Source organism: Octopus bimaculoides, chromosome 28 (genome assembly GCF_001194135.2).
Source record: "Octopus bimaculoides isolate UCB-OBI-ISO-001 chromosome 28, ASM119413v2, whole genome shotgun sequence".
NCBI classification, from domain to species: Eukaryota; Metazoa; Mollusca; class Cephalopoda; order Octopoda; family Octopodidae; genus Octopus; species Octopus bimaculoides.
The window spans coordinates 9473655-9493288 of record NC_069008.1 but is presented as its reverse complement, the minus strand read 5'-3'; the positions used below and the strand labels follow the sequence as shown (position 1 = coordinate 9493288).

The window sequence follows — 19634 nt, the reverse complement described above, 5'->3', positions numbered from 1 at the left end:
CAGAAATATAAAAAAAGACTGTTACTTGGAGTTTCACGTTCCCGTTCATCGGCCAGTTTTGTTAGAAAATGTGCTTACTCCAGTATATATATATATATCAGGGAAAAAAGTCAAAGTAGAAAATGCTGAAATAATTTTATCATAAAAAACATTTTAGTACCGGTTTCAGTCATTGAGACTTTTTCAACTCTAAGTATGGAAAACAATTAAATTTTTGAAAAATTAAATGAAAAGTGTTTTAAAAGAATATTTGCATAGTATTCAAAATACAAGGGGCATTTTCCTTGTTTCTGCCTGTCTCTGTCTCTCTTGTTTACTCTTGTGGGTTTTGTTTATAATAACAGACAAATGGATGGATAGTGGCTTAGGCATTGTTTCAACAAAATCCTTGTTCAGCATCTTAAGATTTCTCCTTCAATTAGATTGTTCCTTTGCAATGAAATCACGTACTTTAAGTGCTTGAAACTTTTGGCCAAAAATTTCAACAAAGTCATCTGTTGATTTTGATATATTTTAAAATTTTTACTTTGAGGAAAAAATACACAAAACAAAAGCTGTAGATCTATTTGAATGCTTTAAAAGAAAAAAAATGAGCTTTTTAGCTCAAATAGTAGCCAAGATATGGCTTATCAAAGTTATTGAGTAACCGAAAAATGTCGCTTTTTTCAAAATTTCAAATGATCATAACTCAGCAAATATTAGCGTCAGGTAAAAAATATTTCATATTTAAGGGTTTTATATAAAAGGCCATTTAGCATGCAAAGTTTGAAAGAAATCAGTTTTGGTCACCTTCATCATCTGCATTGATTTTGAATGGAACGACCCATAAATTGTTTCGGATATGTTTTGGAAGGTGTAGATTACTACTATGTTGTGGAAATTAGGCATGACTGTGGTTCCCCTGGAATTTTACAGAAATATACTTTTGTGGGTACAAATTATAAAATAGTTAGGAGCAGGGGCAGTTTTGTATCAGTCTCTTTGTTCTCACATAGTCTCTTTAAAATGATATAAAAATAACTTTTAAAAATATGCTTTTGAGAGGGTAGATTATGTAATGTTGATGATTCAAACACATAAATTTGAAGAAGTAAAAAAAGTAAAATGTGAAAACATGTACATAGTACAGAAATTGGTGGTAACAAAGTTTGGGTGGCAGAGGATAAAAATGAGCCAAAATAAAAACAAGAAAAAAAAAATTTCTTCATAAACATATCTCTGTAAAACTTCCTTTCGAAAAAGATGTGCAAGTATGAGAAAAGGGATTTGGCGGTGGGTGAACCAAACTGTATTTATGCTAGGAGTACTTGCTGATTGCATCCATTAAAAGTAGTGATGGGTTTTATCATTGTAGCATCATTAACCATTTGAATGTGTAGGCTGTTTGTTTTCTAAGAGATCCATAGTAGAGATATGTGTTCACATTTAGTTCCTGTAATAAACACAATAGCCATCAGACACAAGTGCCTAGCGATACTGCTATGATAAAATGAGTGATAGCCATGTGTTGAGGAGAATTCTTTGTGTTTGAATAATTCACCTCTGCAAACTTGGGTGTTTTGTTCATTATCTTTAAACAAACCTTATTCAAGGACCTTTTGAGTGGGATGGGCTACTCCACTTGAAGAAAATTTTAACTTGGTCCCACTTGCAAGGTCATACTCTGTTTATTTTGATATAAGATCATCATGTCACACACATGTTGTAATGCATGTGCCTGGTGTACCCATATTAGATGGGTAGTCATGATGGGTATATTGTGCTTTGTATATTTGTACCCCAGTGTCACTTTGATGGCATATATTACTCTCTTACTCAATAATAATAATAATAATAATAACAATGGTTTCAAATTTGGCTATAAAGCCAGCAGTTTTGGGAGAGGAACTGGTACTTTTATTTTATCAAGTCCAGAAGGGTGTAAGGCAAAGTGATCTTGGTGGAGTTTGAACTCAGAATATAAAAACGGATGAAAAGCTGCTTACCATTTTGCTTGACATGCTAATGCTTTTGGCAGCTCACTACCTTAATAATAATCATGTTTTCAAATTTTGGCACAAGGTGTGCTGTTTCACACCTTGGGTAAATCACTTGCATTGACCCCAATACTCGACTGGTGCTTACTTATCCAACCCCAGAAAGATGCATGGAAAAGTCAACCACAGCAGCATTTCAACTCAGAACTTAAGGAACACAAAAAAATGCCACTGGGTATTTTTTCTAAAGTATTGATTCAGCCTGCTCATCATCATCATCATCGTCATCGTCATCGTCATCGTCATCGTCATCGTCATCGTCATCATCATCATCATTTCCTGCTATCTTTGCTTGCAGAAGAATGTGCACCGACATGAGTTATTTGCCTCCATAGTATTTGATCTTTGGTAAGAGCATTCAGGTTAACTCAAGACCTGTCCATGCTGAGATGTTACCTCTCCATCTCTTCGGTTACTGGTTTCTGTTTCTCTTTCCGTTGATCATGCCTTCCAAACAGACCTTGCTGACACAACAAACCAGTTTGAGTACTTTATTTATAATGTCAGAGATGATTGGTAGTAATTTGGTTATTCTGAGATGATTTGAGGGTTTGGTGTTAAAAGACTTTCAGTTTCTGGTGTGCAATAGAAATCCAGCTGACACATTCTAATTTCATTATTACCCACAAGGGGCTAAACATAGAGGGGACAAACAAGGACAGACAAAGGGATTAAGTCGATTACATCGACCCCAGTGTGTAACTGGTACTTAATTTATCAACCCCGAAAGGATGAAAGGCAAAGTCGACCTTGGCGGAATTTGAACTCAGAATGTAACGGCAGGCAAAATACCACTAAGCATTTCGCCCGGCATGCTAACGTTTCTGCCAGCTCACCGCCAGATGACACATTCTAGCTCATATAAAGCTACTGGAAGAATATAGGTGTTGGAGATACTTGGGATCTGTTTTGAAGTAAGTACAATTTGGTTCTTATCTAAAGCTGCTCAATCAAGTCTGATTCTATAGTTTGTAGCTATTGTTCCTTCATTTTTGGAAGAGTGTTTGTGTCTGAGGTAGATGAATTCAGAAACTTGCTTTACCCATATATTGTAAGGTTGGGATTCAGATTAGATTTGTGTGTTGTCTGCCAGATCACTACCATAATGATGATGGTAATAATAATAATAATTACTTTTATTGGCCACAAGAGCTCAAAACATGGAAGACAATATGAAAGGATGAGCTACAACACACAAAGCATTGACCAAGGGCAGGATCAGCTGTTGGTACTTCCATGCCTGAAGAGCTTATCTCAAATAGGTAATGCCTTACTGTAGCACTGATATGCCAAAAATCTTTGGAGAAATTATGTGTATGGTCTTTGACTTGAAAGTCCTCTGGAAGAGACCATTCAGGCTTTTCTTGTTGATGCCCTAGGTCAATTCTAGGTCATCATTACTCATACCCTCAACTAGACCCCTATAGAAATCTTGAACTGTTTTCCCACTAATGGCTGTGTCCAGCTGGTTCAATACAGTGAGTGCTTGGCAACATTCTAGATGCTGAACACTCACTCTTGGTCTATGTTTGACCCATGACTACAGCTCTGTCAATGGGATGAGCTGTGGAATGATGTATTGCATGAAGGATGCCCACACCAGTTGGCGCTTGTTTTTGTTGCTGTCATTCACACCATCACAGTGATTTAGATATTTCTGCAAGTATGTCAGCCTCAGCACATGGTGGTGCATCATCAAGGATGGCATCCCAAGACCACCATGGAGTGGATATTGACAGGATGTGGATTTTCTGACTGGCAGAACCTGACCTTTCATAAGAATTGAATAAGCAAGTGCTCCAGTTTGGTCAGTCTTTTTGAGACAAAGTATGACAGCTAGGCAGTAGTATACTACTGAGGCAATATATGCATTTGCTACTTCCACTTGACCTCTCAGAGACAACTTCCTTTTGGCCCATTTCTGGATGAGATTGGCCACACTGACCATGACCTCTTCCCAGTTCCTATCCACCTGTCCAGTGACAAAAATTGTTGTTAATCAACATGGACTTGCCTCTCAAAGAGCATGGCTGCAAACCCACCAATCTGTTCTGATTTATGTGTGCTCTTGTACATACCTGATATTCTTTTAGTGTAGTGTTATTGATTGTTTCTATTTCCAAAGAGTGCAACACCTTGACAATAACATCATTCATATATGCAGATATGGCTTTCTTGCAATGTAGTTCCAGTGGAATACCCCTCAAACTCTTCAGCCTTTGCAGTTTCTAATGCCAAAACAGAAAAGTGGGGAAAAGGGACATGCATGGCAAATCTAGCATTCAATATTGAAAGATTCCAAGAAGTGGCCATTTAATTTGACTACCGAAGAGATGCCACTATATATTGTGATGATCCAGTCTTTGAAGATGGGACCAAAACTGACCTCTTTTAGGACAGCTACCAGAAAGCTATGCCTTGGCCTGGTCCAACTTGACAAGTGTCCCTCCAAAGCTAGATCTATTCCCATCCCATTCTATGATGTATCACATGAGGTGGAGGCTGTTGTGGATAGACCTACCAGGGATTACACTGTTGCTATACTGTTCTGCAAAACTATCCTGAGCTTTAGTACTCTATCGCACACTTTGACTATCTCTATGACCTTATCCCCCCATTCCTTTGCAAGAAGTATGCTCAGATCACCTATCCTGTCACTGTTACCTTCTCAGAAGATTTTATACCTATGTGTCTTGCCTGTGAGGAGCCTGGCTAAAGCTCCTCTCCACCTTATCTCTTGAATGCAACATACATCAACATGTTCAAGCTTCGCAACAATCTCACTAGACCTACTTTTTAATGTACCTACATTGACAGTGCCAACTCTGAAAAACTGGGAAAGGGATGTGGGAGGGAACATAGGAAGGAGAGATGATATTCAGCACCTGAAAAGAAGGTTTCAATGATCGTCTGATAACAGGCATGTCACATCAGTTGTTCTCGCTTTAACCTACCATCATTCAAACATGTTAAAATTGTTTCCCCTATTGTGGGTGAGTGTAATGTAAGCATTGTAAATATAAGCATTGAGTGTTGTAAATATAAGCTTTATTGCTGCAAGCATAAATAGGTCAATGTTTGAATTAAGTAAATGAGCATTTTATATATCGAGAGAAAGAGGTAGGTGGTTTGTTAATTTACTAACACATCTCCTTTTGATGCATACAGTAGTGTGGATGATTGCTGGTGGGAGTGGGGTGGGATGGGGGAGCTATGCAAGTCTTCTGGTACAGAAACTAGGCAGAGCCCTGTAGGGATTTCTGGTATAAGAGAATAGATTTCCAGTATGGGTGGTGGGGGAAGGAGTGGATGGGTGCATTGTAGACATGGTGTCTTGCATCACCTCAGGAACTAGCAGTAAGACATTAGTGAAGCAGAGAGAAAGAGAAAGAGAGATATGAAAGACTTTATTACTGGGGAAAACATGGCAAGTATGAGAAAGATGCAAGTTATAAAACAAAGTGAGAATATTTATGAATTTTAGAGAGAGAGAGGGAGAAATTGCTGAAGAAGTCATGGCAAAGTATGGAAACATTTAGGTTATGAAACAAGGAAAGAATATTGCAAAGATTTAAAGAATTATGAGTTTTGAAAGTTATTCTAAGAATTAAAGAATTACAAATATTGAAAGTTATTTTAAATCAGAGTACAGCATGTTAGAATTACGAATTAGATGAATGAATGATTAGCGATTAAAACTAGAGAAATTTCTCAGCTTAGCTGGTTATTTCACATGGTGTAATAGTATCAGTAGCAGAGCAAACAATGTGAGATTTTGGAAATAAAATTCATGAAAACAGGGAAAGCCCCTGGCCCATCAGGAATCACCACTGAGATGCTTAAAATATCTGGTAGAGTTGGATATAGCCTAGTCACCTGTATAGTTAATTAGGTTGTCCATGAAGGGGTCAAACCCAACGATTGGTGTAGCACTACAGGCAATGATGATGCCTTAGAAAGAAATAATTACAGAAGTATCAGATTGCTGGACTATGTGATGAAAGTCACAGAAACACTCATAGCTTAATTAATTAGGGAGAGAGAGCTACTGTAGATGAGATGCAGTTTGGATTTGTGCCAGGCAGGAGCATGACTGATGCAATATTTCTGGTTAGGTGATTGCAGGAGAAACATCTGGCTAAAAATAAAGCTATGTACCTAACTTTTGTCAATACGGAAAAAGCCTTCGACAGAGTCCCCCACTCCCTTATTTAGTGGTCAGTGCTGAAGCTAGGGATAGATGAGTGACTGGTGAGAGCTGCCAGTAAGGGGAAGATTAGCAATGAATTCAGGGTACATGAAGGTACTGGAACTACTGGAACTAGAGAAGAAATTTCAGGTGTGGAAGCAAGGTCTAGAATCAAAGGGCCTTAGAGTTGATCTAGTAAAAACCAAAGTCTTAGTAAGCAGACAAATCACAAATCCCTTCAGGTGGATGGCTCTGCTTGATCTGTAGAAAGAGCATAGGTAGAAGCTCCATAAGATGTACTTGGTGCAAGCTATAGACACAAGCTATAGGTGCCTCAGTATCAGAGGAAGGTTACCAGGGAAACTAGTTTTTGTGTGTAGAAGTGGCACAGGTACAATTAACACTAAAAATGTACAGAAAATAGACTCCATCAAATGCCAAGAGGGAAGGCTAGAAGTAGTTGATAGCTCTTGGGCATATGGCATAGTGGTTAAGAGCTCGGACTACTAACCCCAAGATTCTGAGTTCGATTCCAGGCAGTGACCTGAATAATAATAATAAAAATAATAATAAGCTGAAGACATGCTTAAGCTTGAGAGAAATGAAGCTAGTATGCTTTGTTGGATGTTCAATGTCAGTGTGCATGTATAACAAATTGTGAGTGTCTGGAGAGAAAAGTTTGGCATAAGTGGCTTCAGATGTCGTGTGCAAGAGAGATGACTGTTGGTATGGTCATGTGATGCATATGGATGTGGACAGGTGTGTAAAGAAGTGCTGATCTCTAACAGTGGAGGGAAACTGTGAAAGAAGGAGACCCAGGAATACATAGGATAAGGTCTTTGAACATTGGGCCTCATGGAGGCAATGACTAGTGACCAAGACCTTTGGCGATATGCTGTGCTTGAGAAGATCTGTCAAGTGAAATCATAGTCGTGGCAGATACCGGTGTCACACAACTGGCATGCAAAAGCACCCATTACACTCTTGGAGTGGTTGGCATGTTAGGAAGGGCATCCAGCCATAGAAACCATGCTAAATCAGGCTGGAGTCTGATGCAGCTTACTAGCTCTGGTCAAACTGTTCAACCCATACCAGCATGGACAATGGATGTTAAATGATGATGATGATGAGGGAAGATCATCCAATCATGGTGATTCACATCCCACACAGCAGCTCAGTACATTTAACCACTTCCTTCACTGAAATCAGTTTCTTGCATCACTCAGTCTCCTTGTCTGATAGACATGGCATTCTATCGAGGTAGGTCTCGAAGCTTTCTATCTCAAGTATACCACTCCTTGAAAAGGGAGTTTGGCGAAGTGCTGCTGAAACACCGTGCTCATCTGTTTGGAATCAGAGAGCACATGGTTCATCACAGATCAAATTCTAGAATTGTTGTTCTGCCTTTGCTCCCTGAGCCCAACCAACAGCATTTGAGCCTTCATATCTCAGTACACACACCTTAGCTTAGTCAATGCAACTTTTGTGTTTCATGTCAAAGAAATGGTCAAAATGGTGTTTTTATTCAGCATGCTAACAATTCTGCCAGTTTTCTGCTTTAATAATCATAATGAATTCAAATTTTGGTGCAAAGCCAGCAGTTTTAGGGGTGGGGAGTAAGTCAAGTGCATCAACCAAATGTTCAAACTGGTAGTTATTTTACCAACCCCAAAAGACAAAATCAACCTCAGCAGCATTTGAATTCAGAAAGTAAAGGCAGACGAAATGCTGCTAAGCATTTTGTCCACTGTGCTAACAATTCTACTAATTTACGTCCTTAATAATAATAATAATAATAATAATTTCTGATTCAGGTATAAAGCCCACAATTTTGAGAGGACAGAATTAGTTGATTGTATCAACCCCAGTATTTGACTGATACTGTTTCACGCATTTCGGCCATACCCTTGTACCATACAGTGTAAGTATGGTGAAACAAACATTAAAAACTGGTAGGAAGGCTGGAAGGCATTTACTTTAGGGTCTGCATGGCACAAAGGTATGGCTGAATAGTCCCAGTCACATCTATATCTGCTGTCTTTCTGTTTCTTGATACTCTCACATCTCCCTTCCATCCTCTCCCTCTCTACTTCTAGTTCAATTAAAGATGGCATACTCTTTCCCTCTGTCACTCTCTCACCTGTTACTCTGTTTTTATCATCATATTCTCACTGTTATTACTCTTCCATCTGTCTCATCATTAATACCTTTACAATTCACCTTCTCTATCATCAATCTCTGATTCACCTCAGTTTATGGTGTGACCAAATGAACGCAACATAGAGTTGTGTAGACTCTTCAGCCTTAATGGATACAAGTCAAACTTATTAGTACTTGTACCATGAAAAAAATGTACTCTGTACACTCTTTATGGTGTTTTACTAATGAGTGGAGATGATGTAAGGTTGAGAAGACCTTTAAGTTCTGTCAAAAATATGACAACTTCTCCAATTTTACATTATTTACATTTGATGGATATTTGTCCTCCTCTTGTTTGTTGCTCACACAACATTTCGGCTGATATACCCTCCAGCTTTCATCAGTTGTCTTGGGAAAATTTTGAACATGGGATCTCATTCCCCAAGACACCTGATGAAGGCTGGAGGCTATATCAGCTGAAATGTTCTGTGAGCAACAAACAAGAGGAGGACAAATATCCATCAAATGTAAATAATGTACATAATTCCTCATCTCTTAAATGTAAAACTGTGTTCTCCAATTTTGGTGTCAGTCTGTACTCCATCCTTTATATGCCAAACCAAAACTGAAAAGTACCAGTTAAAAAAAAAAGTACAAGCCAAAGCTGAAAAGTACAAGTGGTCCTTGTAGTTGACCTGTCCAGGAAGCCAGCAACTCCAAACCAGAGCTGACTCAGACCATAACAACCCATCCAACCCATGCTAGCATGGAAAGTGAACACGAATTGATTATTATTCTGTTCATTACAACATATGCTAAGTGTTAAGCTTTAAACAATATGAACTATTCAAATCTCAAACATAATGAAACTATGAAAATCTGTATGAATCAAAGTGGAAATAAGAACATTTGACATGGAATTTTCATGTGTCTAGCTATGGCTGTGTTGTTAAGAAGCTTGCTTTCTAACCATGTGGTTTTTGAGTTCAATCCGACTCCAAGGCATTTTGGGCAAGTGTCTTCTGCTATCGCCCTGGGTCAATCAAAGCCTTGTGAATAGATTTCATTGAAAGAATCCCATTGTGTGTGTGTGTGTGTGTGTCCTTGTCTGAACATTGCATGATACTTACAAATGAGTGTCACCATTAAAAAAGTGGCGTCGCTTATTTCCAATCTTCCATGAAAACATGTTTAGCCAAGGGGAAATACTACCTTGCTAGGAAATAGTTGAGGGTTGGCAATGAGCAAAAGCAGGAAAGGCATCCAGCAGAAAATCTGACTTGGTGAATTCTATCTGACCCAAGTAAGCATTGAAAAGTAGACATTAAAACAATGATGATGAATGCAGTGGATTGGCAGAATCAGTAGAGAATTGCAGAAAATACCTTGTAATATTTAATTGTATACCTTTACTTTCTGAGTTCAAATCCTGCCAAAGTTGAATGTGTCTTTTATCTTCTCAGCATTGTTAAAATAACACATCAATAAAACATTGTGATCAACTGCATATTGACACAAAGCCACAAGTTTTCTATGTTATGACCCTCTACATTCTGATCTCAAATCTCATTGAGGTCAATGTTGTATTTTCTTGTCTTGAGAGTGGGGTGGTGGTAATAAAATACCAGTCATAGGCGTGTGGTAAGAAGTTTGCTTCCCAATCATGATTCAGGGTTCAGTCCCACTGCATGGCACCTTGGGCAAGTATCTTCTACTATAGCCTTGTGAGTGGATTTGGTAGACAGAAACTAAAAGAAGCCCATCGTATATAGATGTGCATGTGCCTTTGTGTTTGTTTCTTCCTCCACTGCTTGACAACTGCTACTGGTGTGTTTACATCCCTGTAACTTAGCAGTTTGGTAAAAAAGACTGATACAATAAGTACCAGGCTTTAAAAAAAATTAGTACTGGGGTTAATTGATTTGACTAAAAATTCACCAAGGCAGTACCCCAGCATGACTGCAATCTAATGACTGAAACGAATAAAAGATAAAAGATACTGGGCTCAATGAAATTGGTATTAATTATTATTCATTTGTATTTTATACTTTTTGCACATAGGACAGATTTTGCATTGGACAAAAACAAGAAGAAGAAGAAGAGGGAGTTGGCTGATGAACAAAAGCAGGAAATCAGGGAAGCTTTTGACCTCTTTGACACAGATAAAGATGGCGCTATTGACTACTATGAACTTAAGGTATGAACGACACCATTCAAACCTTGTTTATTTATATATTTTTTATTCTTTCATTTGTTTCAGTCACTGGATTGTGGTCATATTGGGGCACTGCCTTGAAGGATTAATTATATCAGTTACACTGCACACTATTTTTTTGAAGTTTGGTATTTGTTTTTGTGATTTCTTTTAATCATCCTACTAAGTTATGGGACATGAATACAGGCACTGTTTTATGCATATGATGTTAATGCAAAGACAGACATACAGACATATGAAAACACATATATACAAGCATGTGAGTGTGTGTGTGTATATATATATATATATATATATATATATATATATCATCATCATTGTTTAACGTCCATCTTCCGTGCATGCATGGGTAGGGTGGATGACAGGAGCTGGCCAGGTAGAACGACTACCCTAGGCTACTGTGTCTGATTTGGCAGGGATTTTATGGCTGGATACCCTTCCAAATGCCAACCATGTTACAGTATGAACTGGATGCTTTTAATGTGGCACCAGCAATGGCAGGGTAACCCACAAGACAATGAATTATGAGAGGGGCAGGGTATTTGAGGAGGGGAACTTGTATCAGAGGATGAAAGGTTAGAGTGTGACAGAGAGACAGAAGCAAGTGTCTTGCCACAACAGAGGGGGCATTAGAGAAGGTGATCCAGTATCAAATGATGAAAGGTTAGAATGTAATAGAGAAATAGAGAGGAAGAAATAGGTATCTTGCTACAGAGGAGGTACATGGTTACCCAGTGAGAGAGGGACAAGAAAGAGGCCAGAAACAAGTGTATTGATGTAAAGGAGATATTTGATTACCTAGTCAGATGAAAAACAAGAGGAGAGAGAGAGTGTGTAGGAAACAGCAAAAGTGTTAGAGAGAGTAGAAGAGAGATGGTGTAGTGCTAGGGTATACTCACAAGTAACAAGAATTTGAGTGTAGAACCTGGGTAGAAAATAGGATGTGGGTGTGGGTGTTGGTGTGTGGGGAGCAGCAATACAGTGAGGGCAAGGAAGGGGATTGGAAAACAATCATAATTTATGAAGAGGAAATGTGAGGAAGAGAAAGACGTAGTTAGAAGAGGGTAGAGTGAGTGAAAAGTGTGTTGTTACATGTGAGTGGGACGCAACTCTTCTTGCACTCAGTTTCTTGGGTGTGTTTTCTCTAGAACCTCATATCACCAAACATCTCAGTCCACTGTCACTTCCTCCATGAGCCCCAACATCATAAGATCGGTCCTTACCACTTTATCTCATGTCTTCATGGGTCTCCCTCTTCCACAGGTACCATCCACTTTCAGCAACAAGCATTTCTGTATACAGCTGTCTTCACTCATATGCATCGCATGTCCAAACCAATGTGTTCTCCTCTCCTACATACCACATTTAATCCCTCTTATGTTTAACTTTACTCTCAACACAGTTATGCTTTGTCGGTCATGCACACTGATGCTGCAAATCCAATGAAGCATACAACCTTCATTCCTCTCCAGCCTACGCATGTCCTCTACATTCAGAGCCTATGTCTCACTACCATGTAACATAGCTGTTTTCACACAAACATCGTACAACCTACCTTTCTCTCTGATAGAGAGTCCTTTTGCTGCCAACAGAGGTAGTAGTTCTCTGAACTTCCTCCACTCTATTCTTATTCTAGAAACAATACATTCAGAGTATCCACCACTGTTACCAATTTGGTCACCTAAATAGCAGAAACTCTCTACTACCTCAAGAGAGCCTCTGGGGCATCAAAGAGAGTTTAAGTCCCCCTGTGCTCTTAGTACTTACTGTTCCTGTGCATCTGCCACACACAAAAGTGACCTTATCTGATAACCTTCCCACAATTCCATTGCATCTCTTATGCATCCATAGCTTATACTTGGTGCAGCAAATGGAATTACATCTCACTCCTCTCCTACATATTGAACGGGGCCATTTGCCAGTTGGAATGAGTCTTATCTCCTTTCTCGCTAACAACAACTTTAGCTTTAGCTAAGTTAACTTTAAGGCCCTTTGATTCCAGGTTTTGCTTCCAAGCTCGGAGCTTCTCCAATTCTGCTTCAGATTCTGTAATAAGAGCCAGATCATCAGCATATAGTAATTCCCCCGGGCTCCAGTTTTGAATTCATCTGTTATGCCCTGGAGAACTGTGATGAATAAAAGTGGACTAAGAACTGATCCCTGGTGTACTCCAACTTTTATGTTAAATTCATCACTATATTCAAGGCCAACTCTCACTTTACTGGCAGCGTCACTGTACATGGCCTGAACTGCTTTAACAAGTCATTCCTCTGCTCCTAATTTCCTTAGAGACCTCCAAATAAGGGAGCAGGGAATCCTGTTGAAAGCTTTCTCCAGGTCGACGAAGGTTAAGTACAATGACTTACTTTTGGCCAAATACTTTTCTTGCAACTGTCTCACTATGAAGATGGCATCTGTGATACTTCTCCCAGGAACAAAATCTCATCTATTTTAATTCTATCCCTAATCAGTTGAGATATAACTCTGTAATTTTCATGACCTGATCCAGCAGTTTGATACCTCTGTAGTTGTTTCTATCTAAGGCATCACCTTTACCCTTGTAGCAGCTGACTATAATACTGCTATACCAGTCTTTGGGGATGACACCTTCCTGAATAACCTGATTAACTATGCGAGTGACTGGGCCGTATCCCACACTACCTTATATTTTATTCATCTTGGCAGTGATACCTGATGGTCCAGGGGCTTTACCAGTCTTCATTTTCTTAATTGCCTTAGCTATTATACTGCTATCCACTCTGATGGCTGGTCTCTCAATTGGTTCAATATTTGAAAGACTCTACTTTGTCCAATCGTTCTCCACATTTAACAACCTTTCACAATGTCGTCTCCATGCATGTTTCGTCTCTGAGTCACCTAGTGTGAGCATACCATTATACATTTGCACACCTACCACATCTCTATTCTCTCTGATACACTACTTTGCACATTTCTCTCCTGTGACATCACAATTTTCTCTCACACACTGTCTTGCAATCCGAAATATTTCAGTTCTTTGGTCCTCACGTTGCTGGACATTGGCAGACTTCTTCTTTTCTGCTTTGCCTTTGGCTATGTATACCTGTTGCTCAGCCTCCCTTCTGGCTATCTGGTACAGTTCCCTGCTACCCCCACCCTTCCAGGCTTTCCAGGCCTGTTTCTTTGCTCTAATGGCTTTCTCTACCATATTATTCCACCACCACATTACTCTAGGTCTGGAAGGAACTTTGCACCATCCACAGACTTGGTCTGTGGCACTCAATAAGCTGTCCCGTAGGAATTTCCAGCTACCTTCTATGTCCAAGGTCTGTAGCTCCTCCTTCCTCTCATCAAATTTCTCTGACCATGTGAAGGGTTCTTTAGCTTCCAAATCCTTCTTTTCTAGAATGGTCTGTTTCTTGGCATCCTTCTGGTCTCGAGTCTAAAGTTACTAATGACTAGTCTATACTGGGTGGTACATTCTTCACCTGGGAGGGGTTTTGTATTTAAGAGCAACCCTGCATCCTGCTGTCTGGTGAGGATGAAATCAATCTGGCTAGCAGAGTCACCTGATTGATAAGTTATCAGGTGGCTGTCTGGCTTCCTGAAGTTAGTGTTGCAGATTAGAAGGTTACATGCATCACAGAACTCCAGTAGCCTAGTTCCTGCCTCGTTTTGGGAACCAATACCATGGTCCCTGTGTACACCAGTGAAGATACCGGATTGTCGCCCAACATGCCCATTAAAATCTCCAGCTGCAAAGATGAGGTCATTGCCACTCATCTTTGAGGTAGCCCGTAGAAGGGTATCATAAAAACGGTCTTTCTGATCATTTGGTAGGCCTGCTCGTAGGGCACAGGCAGAGATAATTGTAGCTGTGTTGCATATCCTGACAACCTCTATGACCAATCTCAACAAGACATAATAACAATTTTGATGACTGCATAAATGATAAATAAAACACTATTAAGTATTTCTAAATAACCGTTAGTAGATCTGACATCAAAGGTAGACCATAGGAAGAGAAGGGGTAAAGAAATAATAAGTAGAGAACAAATAAAGAAGAGATATAGAGAGATATGTTGGTTGAAAAAATGTTCAAAGGCTTGGAAGTAGATTTCTCTATTGAAGTAGAGTGCAAGGTGAACTAAATGTTCAAACTATACAGACTGGTATAAATCACTTATATGAGCTAAAGGTGCCAGATCTACTAACGGTTATTTAAAAATACTTAATAGTGTTCTGTTTATCATTTATGCAGTCATCAAAATTGTTATTATGCCTTGTTGAGATTGGTTCTCCTTCTTTCCTGATGAGAAGATTACATTATTTTACACTGTTTATTCCTTTGGAATAAAACCAATGTTTTCTTCGAAACATATGTCGAAAGTAAAAGAATTTGAATAACATCTGCGTTTAACTCCATTTATTTACTTATATATATATATATATATATATATGCGTTAGGAAGGGCATCCAGCTGTAGAAACTCTGCCAGATCAGATTGGAGCCTGGTGCAGCCATCTGGTTCACCAGTCCTCAGTCAAATCGTCCAACCCATGCTAGCATGGAAAGCGGACGTTAAACGATGATGATATTTATATTCAAGCGTGGTTGATGCCAGTACCACCTGACTGGCCCTTGTGCTGGTGGCACGTAAAAAGCACCCACTACACTCTAAGAGTGGTTGGCATTAGGAAGGGCATCCAACTATAGAAACTTTGGAGCCTGGTGCAGCCTTCTGTTCTCAGTCAAACTGTCCAACCCATGCCAGCATGGAAAGCAGATGTTAAATGACAACAGTGATGATGATGATATATATATATTTCTATATACACATGTATATGTATATATACATGCGTTTCCTTTCTCTTTCACATTCACTCAGGTGTACGTACACAGCACACACACACACACACACACACATGTATTTGACAAACATCGTTTGAAAGTGAGATTAGCTGGAAATAACCAAAGTATTATTTTATGAATTGTGAGCAGACGATAGCTTTTTAAAGTTACGCCAATGTTTTAGAATCATCTCACTTTAGCTTGATAACTATTAATCTCTGAACGCTTCTCAAATGAGACGTCTAAAGTCAACATTAAAGCAAAATACATTTCTAAATTCTTTGTTAGACCCCACCAATGTTCACATTGTCAGTTATCATTCTCTTTGCAAAGAATCCATCAGAAGTTTAAGCTAGATTTGCTTGAAATAGCAGCCAAATCTTTCCTGTGAGCAGATGATAGATTCATTTAACAATGGTGTCACTTCAGAAAATCATGTTATCAATAACGATAATAAATGGTATATATAATGATTGCCGTGGAAGCAAACAATATAAATTCATGCCTATAAAGTCACTCGATCCATCAAGAATTACATTAGCCGATTTGATCTTCCTTTTTTAAGATGGAAAGGTGACATTTAAAACACTTTTGGTCACAGCTCTGCTCAATTAGACCTTATAATTCACAAGATAACAAAGAGTTTGTAACCAAGTTTCAATTCCTGGATGAGACGTTTTATTTTGTGATTTGTGCCAGTAATTTCTAGTGCATTAATAAAAATTCATGAAGCTTTACCCAAGCCTCTCTAACTTCAACAAAATATCCCACTTGAAAATCTAAACTATAGTTCTAATTAGAGTAAAGTTCAGAATTTGTGGAAGCTTGTAAAGGTTTGTGTTGCAACAATTAATACAAAGAGAAGTTCAAAGAATGTGACCAGTGGAAAGTCTCACATTTGAAGCTGTTGGTTTTCAGCAATATGTAGAGCGGGGGTTCTCAAACATTTTCGTCTGGTGTGTCCCTTCTTCATGTCTGGAGAATATGGAGAATATGGTGTAAGATAGTTACTGTAGAACATGCAAAAGGTATGCATTATTTGTTATTAATTTAGTTTAAATCCTGCTGTTGTCATCATCATCATTCACCCTTCTTGGATTCATAATGTACCAATCAAGTACTGGGGTTGATATAAACAAGTTCCTTCTCTTTCAACATTTCTAACTTTGTACCTATGTAAGAAATATTACATTTTTAGTGAGACAGATGAGCTTGACTCTTTCTCATAAATAACTTAATTGTAAGCACTGTTTCAGAGAAGCATAGCTGAATACCATTCACATTTGATAACTTAATATGAAATTTGTTTTTGGTTATAGATGCTGCTGGAAACCTTGTAAGTGAATAGGTGAACAAGATCAGCGAAAGCTGTCCATACATTTCTAGGTACACAAATTGTGTTTAGTTGGTTGTGATTACTCTGAAATTTCAAACTCTGTGTACCTTCATGGTTTTTCTTGTATACTCCAAGGAGTGGGCATACCCCAGTTTGAGACCCACTGGAGTTGAGGAAGAGATTAAGGAATTGTTGGTCTGGTAGTAAGCAGTAAATGGAAAAGGGAAGGTAGCTTGTTTTTCTGAGAAGAGAAGACAAAGATGAAGGTGTTATTTGCTTGGCTGTGAGCATTTCTAATTATCTCTCTTTTCTTAATTTACAGGTGTGCATGAGGGCTTTGGGTTTTGAAGTGAAAAAAGACAATGTGCTAAAAATACTTTATGATTACGATATTGAGGAGACAGGCAAAATCACATTTGATGATTTCAATGAAGTCAGTAAGTATGAGGCTATTTAAAAGATTGATTGTCTTGTCACTGTTTTAGAAATAATAATAGTTATTTCAAATTTAGGTGCAAGGCCAGCAGTTTTAAAGGAAGAGGATGAAGGGTTAGAGCAAATACTGCAAAGCACTTTTCCTGATGCTCTAACAATTCTGCCAATCTGCCATGCTTAATAACTGTTTCTGAATTAGGAATAAGGCCAGCAATTTTGAGAGGAAGAGCTAATTGTTTACATCAACTCCTGTACTTGACTGGTACTTTATTAACCTCAGAAGGGATGAAGGTAAAGTTGACTTCAGCAGGATTTGAACTGGGAAACTAAAGAGTCCTAAGAAATACTACAAAGTACTTGTTCCTACATTCTAATGATTTTACCAAAATATAATAATAATAATAATAATAATAATAATAATAATAATAATGCTTCCTAATAATTGACCCCAGTGCCCAATTAGTACTTAATTCATTGACCTTGAAAGGTAAAAGGCGAAGTTGACCAGCGAAATTTGAATTCAGTACATAAAGATGGATAAAATGCTGCTCAGTATTTCAGTATTTTACCCAGAGTGCTAACAATTTTGCCAACTTACTACTTTAATAATAATAATAATGATAATCCTTTCTACTATAGGCACAAGGCCTGAAATTTTGGGGGAGAGGTTGAGTCAATTACATTGACCCCCAGTACACAACTGGAACTTATTTTATCAACCTCGAAAGGATGAAAGGTAAAGCTAACCTCAGTGGTATTTGAACTTAGAACGTAAGTACAGACAAAATGCCACTAAACATTTTGCCCAGTGTGCTAACGATTCTGACAGCTTGCCACCTTACATAACAGTAATAATAATAATAATAATTTTTCAACTATCGACACAAGGCCTGCAATTTTGGGGGAGGGGCTAGTTACTTACATCAACCCCAGTGCACAACAGGTACTTATTTCATCGACTCCCTAAAGGATGAAAGGCAAAGTCAACCTTGGTGGCATTTGAATTTAGAACATAAGGATGGACAAAATGCTGCTAAACATGTTACCCAGTGTGCTAACGATTCTGCCTGCTTGCTGCCTTACATAATAACAATAATAATAATAATAATAATAATAATGATTATTATTATTATTGTTAGAGAGTCAGAAAATTGCTTTGTGGTATATTATCAAGCTCTTCATATTCTCAGTTCAAATCCTGCCAACATCAACTTGCCCTTTTATTCTTTCAGGATCGATAAAATAAAGCACCTGTCAAGATCATTGGTATTAAATAATCTCCTCCCTTCGAATTTGTTTGCCTTGAGCCTAAATCAGAAGCCATTGCTATTGTGATTGTTTTTTTCCCCAGGTCAATTTCAGGCCAGGGCACTGAGGATTAAGATTTCCAGCTGAGACCATGTCTCCTCTTTATAAATCTATGACTTTTTTCCAAATGCTTGGAAGTTGTTGAAAGTATTTGTTACTTAGTGGTAGAGATGGGTAATCCAAATACATAATAGCTACAGAAAAAAAAAAAACAGGGTGTTTGGCCTTGTAACGGACACGAACTGATTAGATTTGGGGATTGTTGCAGTACCAGTCAAGGATTCTGGATTATTTGTTATATTTACTTTACTTTACATGAAGTATTACGATCTTACGGTTTCCATGTAAGTTATGGTGGCATTGCTGATTCCAAAGCTTTATTTTCATTTCTCTATTATCAATTTTACTTGCGTCTCTATCTTAGTAGAAACTAATAGATAAAGAAATCAAACTACCTAAACAAATGGCAGCAAAACTGTTCAGAAATTAAATAACACTAATGTATTTTTGTATTTTTGTAATATATGCATATATATATAAGGCAGGATGTGTGTGTGTGTGTGTGTACATGATTATACTTTATGCACGTCCACAAATTAGCACGCATGTTGCTCCAATTTTAGGAGGACATTTGTCATGACCCTATCTGCATTTTCGTCAACTTTTTCTTTCATGGCGAAGTCAAATCTGTGTGTACGTGCGTGAAGGGGAGAGAGAGACAGACAGACAGAAATAGTGTGTTTGTGACAGGGGGGAGATACAGAGTGTTTGCTAGTGTCCAACAAAAAAAAAATGAAAAAGTGGGAAAGGGAGACAGAAAGCAAAGCATTTTTTTTTAACCAAGACAGAGTTTACTTTGCCAGCGTCTGGAAGAGGGAAACAAAGCATATTACGAAAGAAAATGTAGGTAAGGAAGACAGAGTAAGTGTAAAATATAAAATGCATTTTTTTTTCTTAAACATGAAATATAGTTTAAAATATAAGATGTTTTTGAAAGACACTATATTCTATAATGAGATTATATATACTTTCTCACACAACAATTAAAATATATTTATTTAAAATCATTTATTTATTTTAAATCGTTCATCTTTCTCCCCCCCTCTCACTCTCACACACGCGCACATATACTACTTTGGGAGCGAA

At 38.2% G+C, this 19634-nt stretch overlaps 1 protein-coding gene across 1 annotated transcript in view; it reads left to right on the top strand.

Annotated features, from left to right (window-relative positions):
- Positions 1-19634, top strand: part of LOC106880996 (centrin-3) — a 67643-nt gene that overhangs the window by 12781 nt on the left and 35228 nt on the right. The window contains exons 2-3 of the mRNA XM_014931179.2: positions 10426-10561; positions 17068-17182. Coding sequence (XP_014786665.1) covers positions 10426-10561; positions 17068-17182 — 251 coding nt within the window. The remainder of the gene's footprint in view (positions 1-10425; positions 10562-17067; positions 17183-19634) is intronic.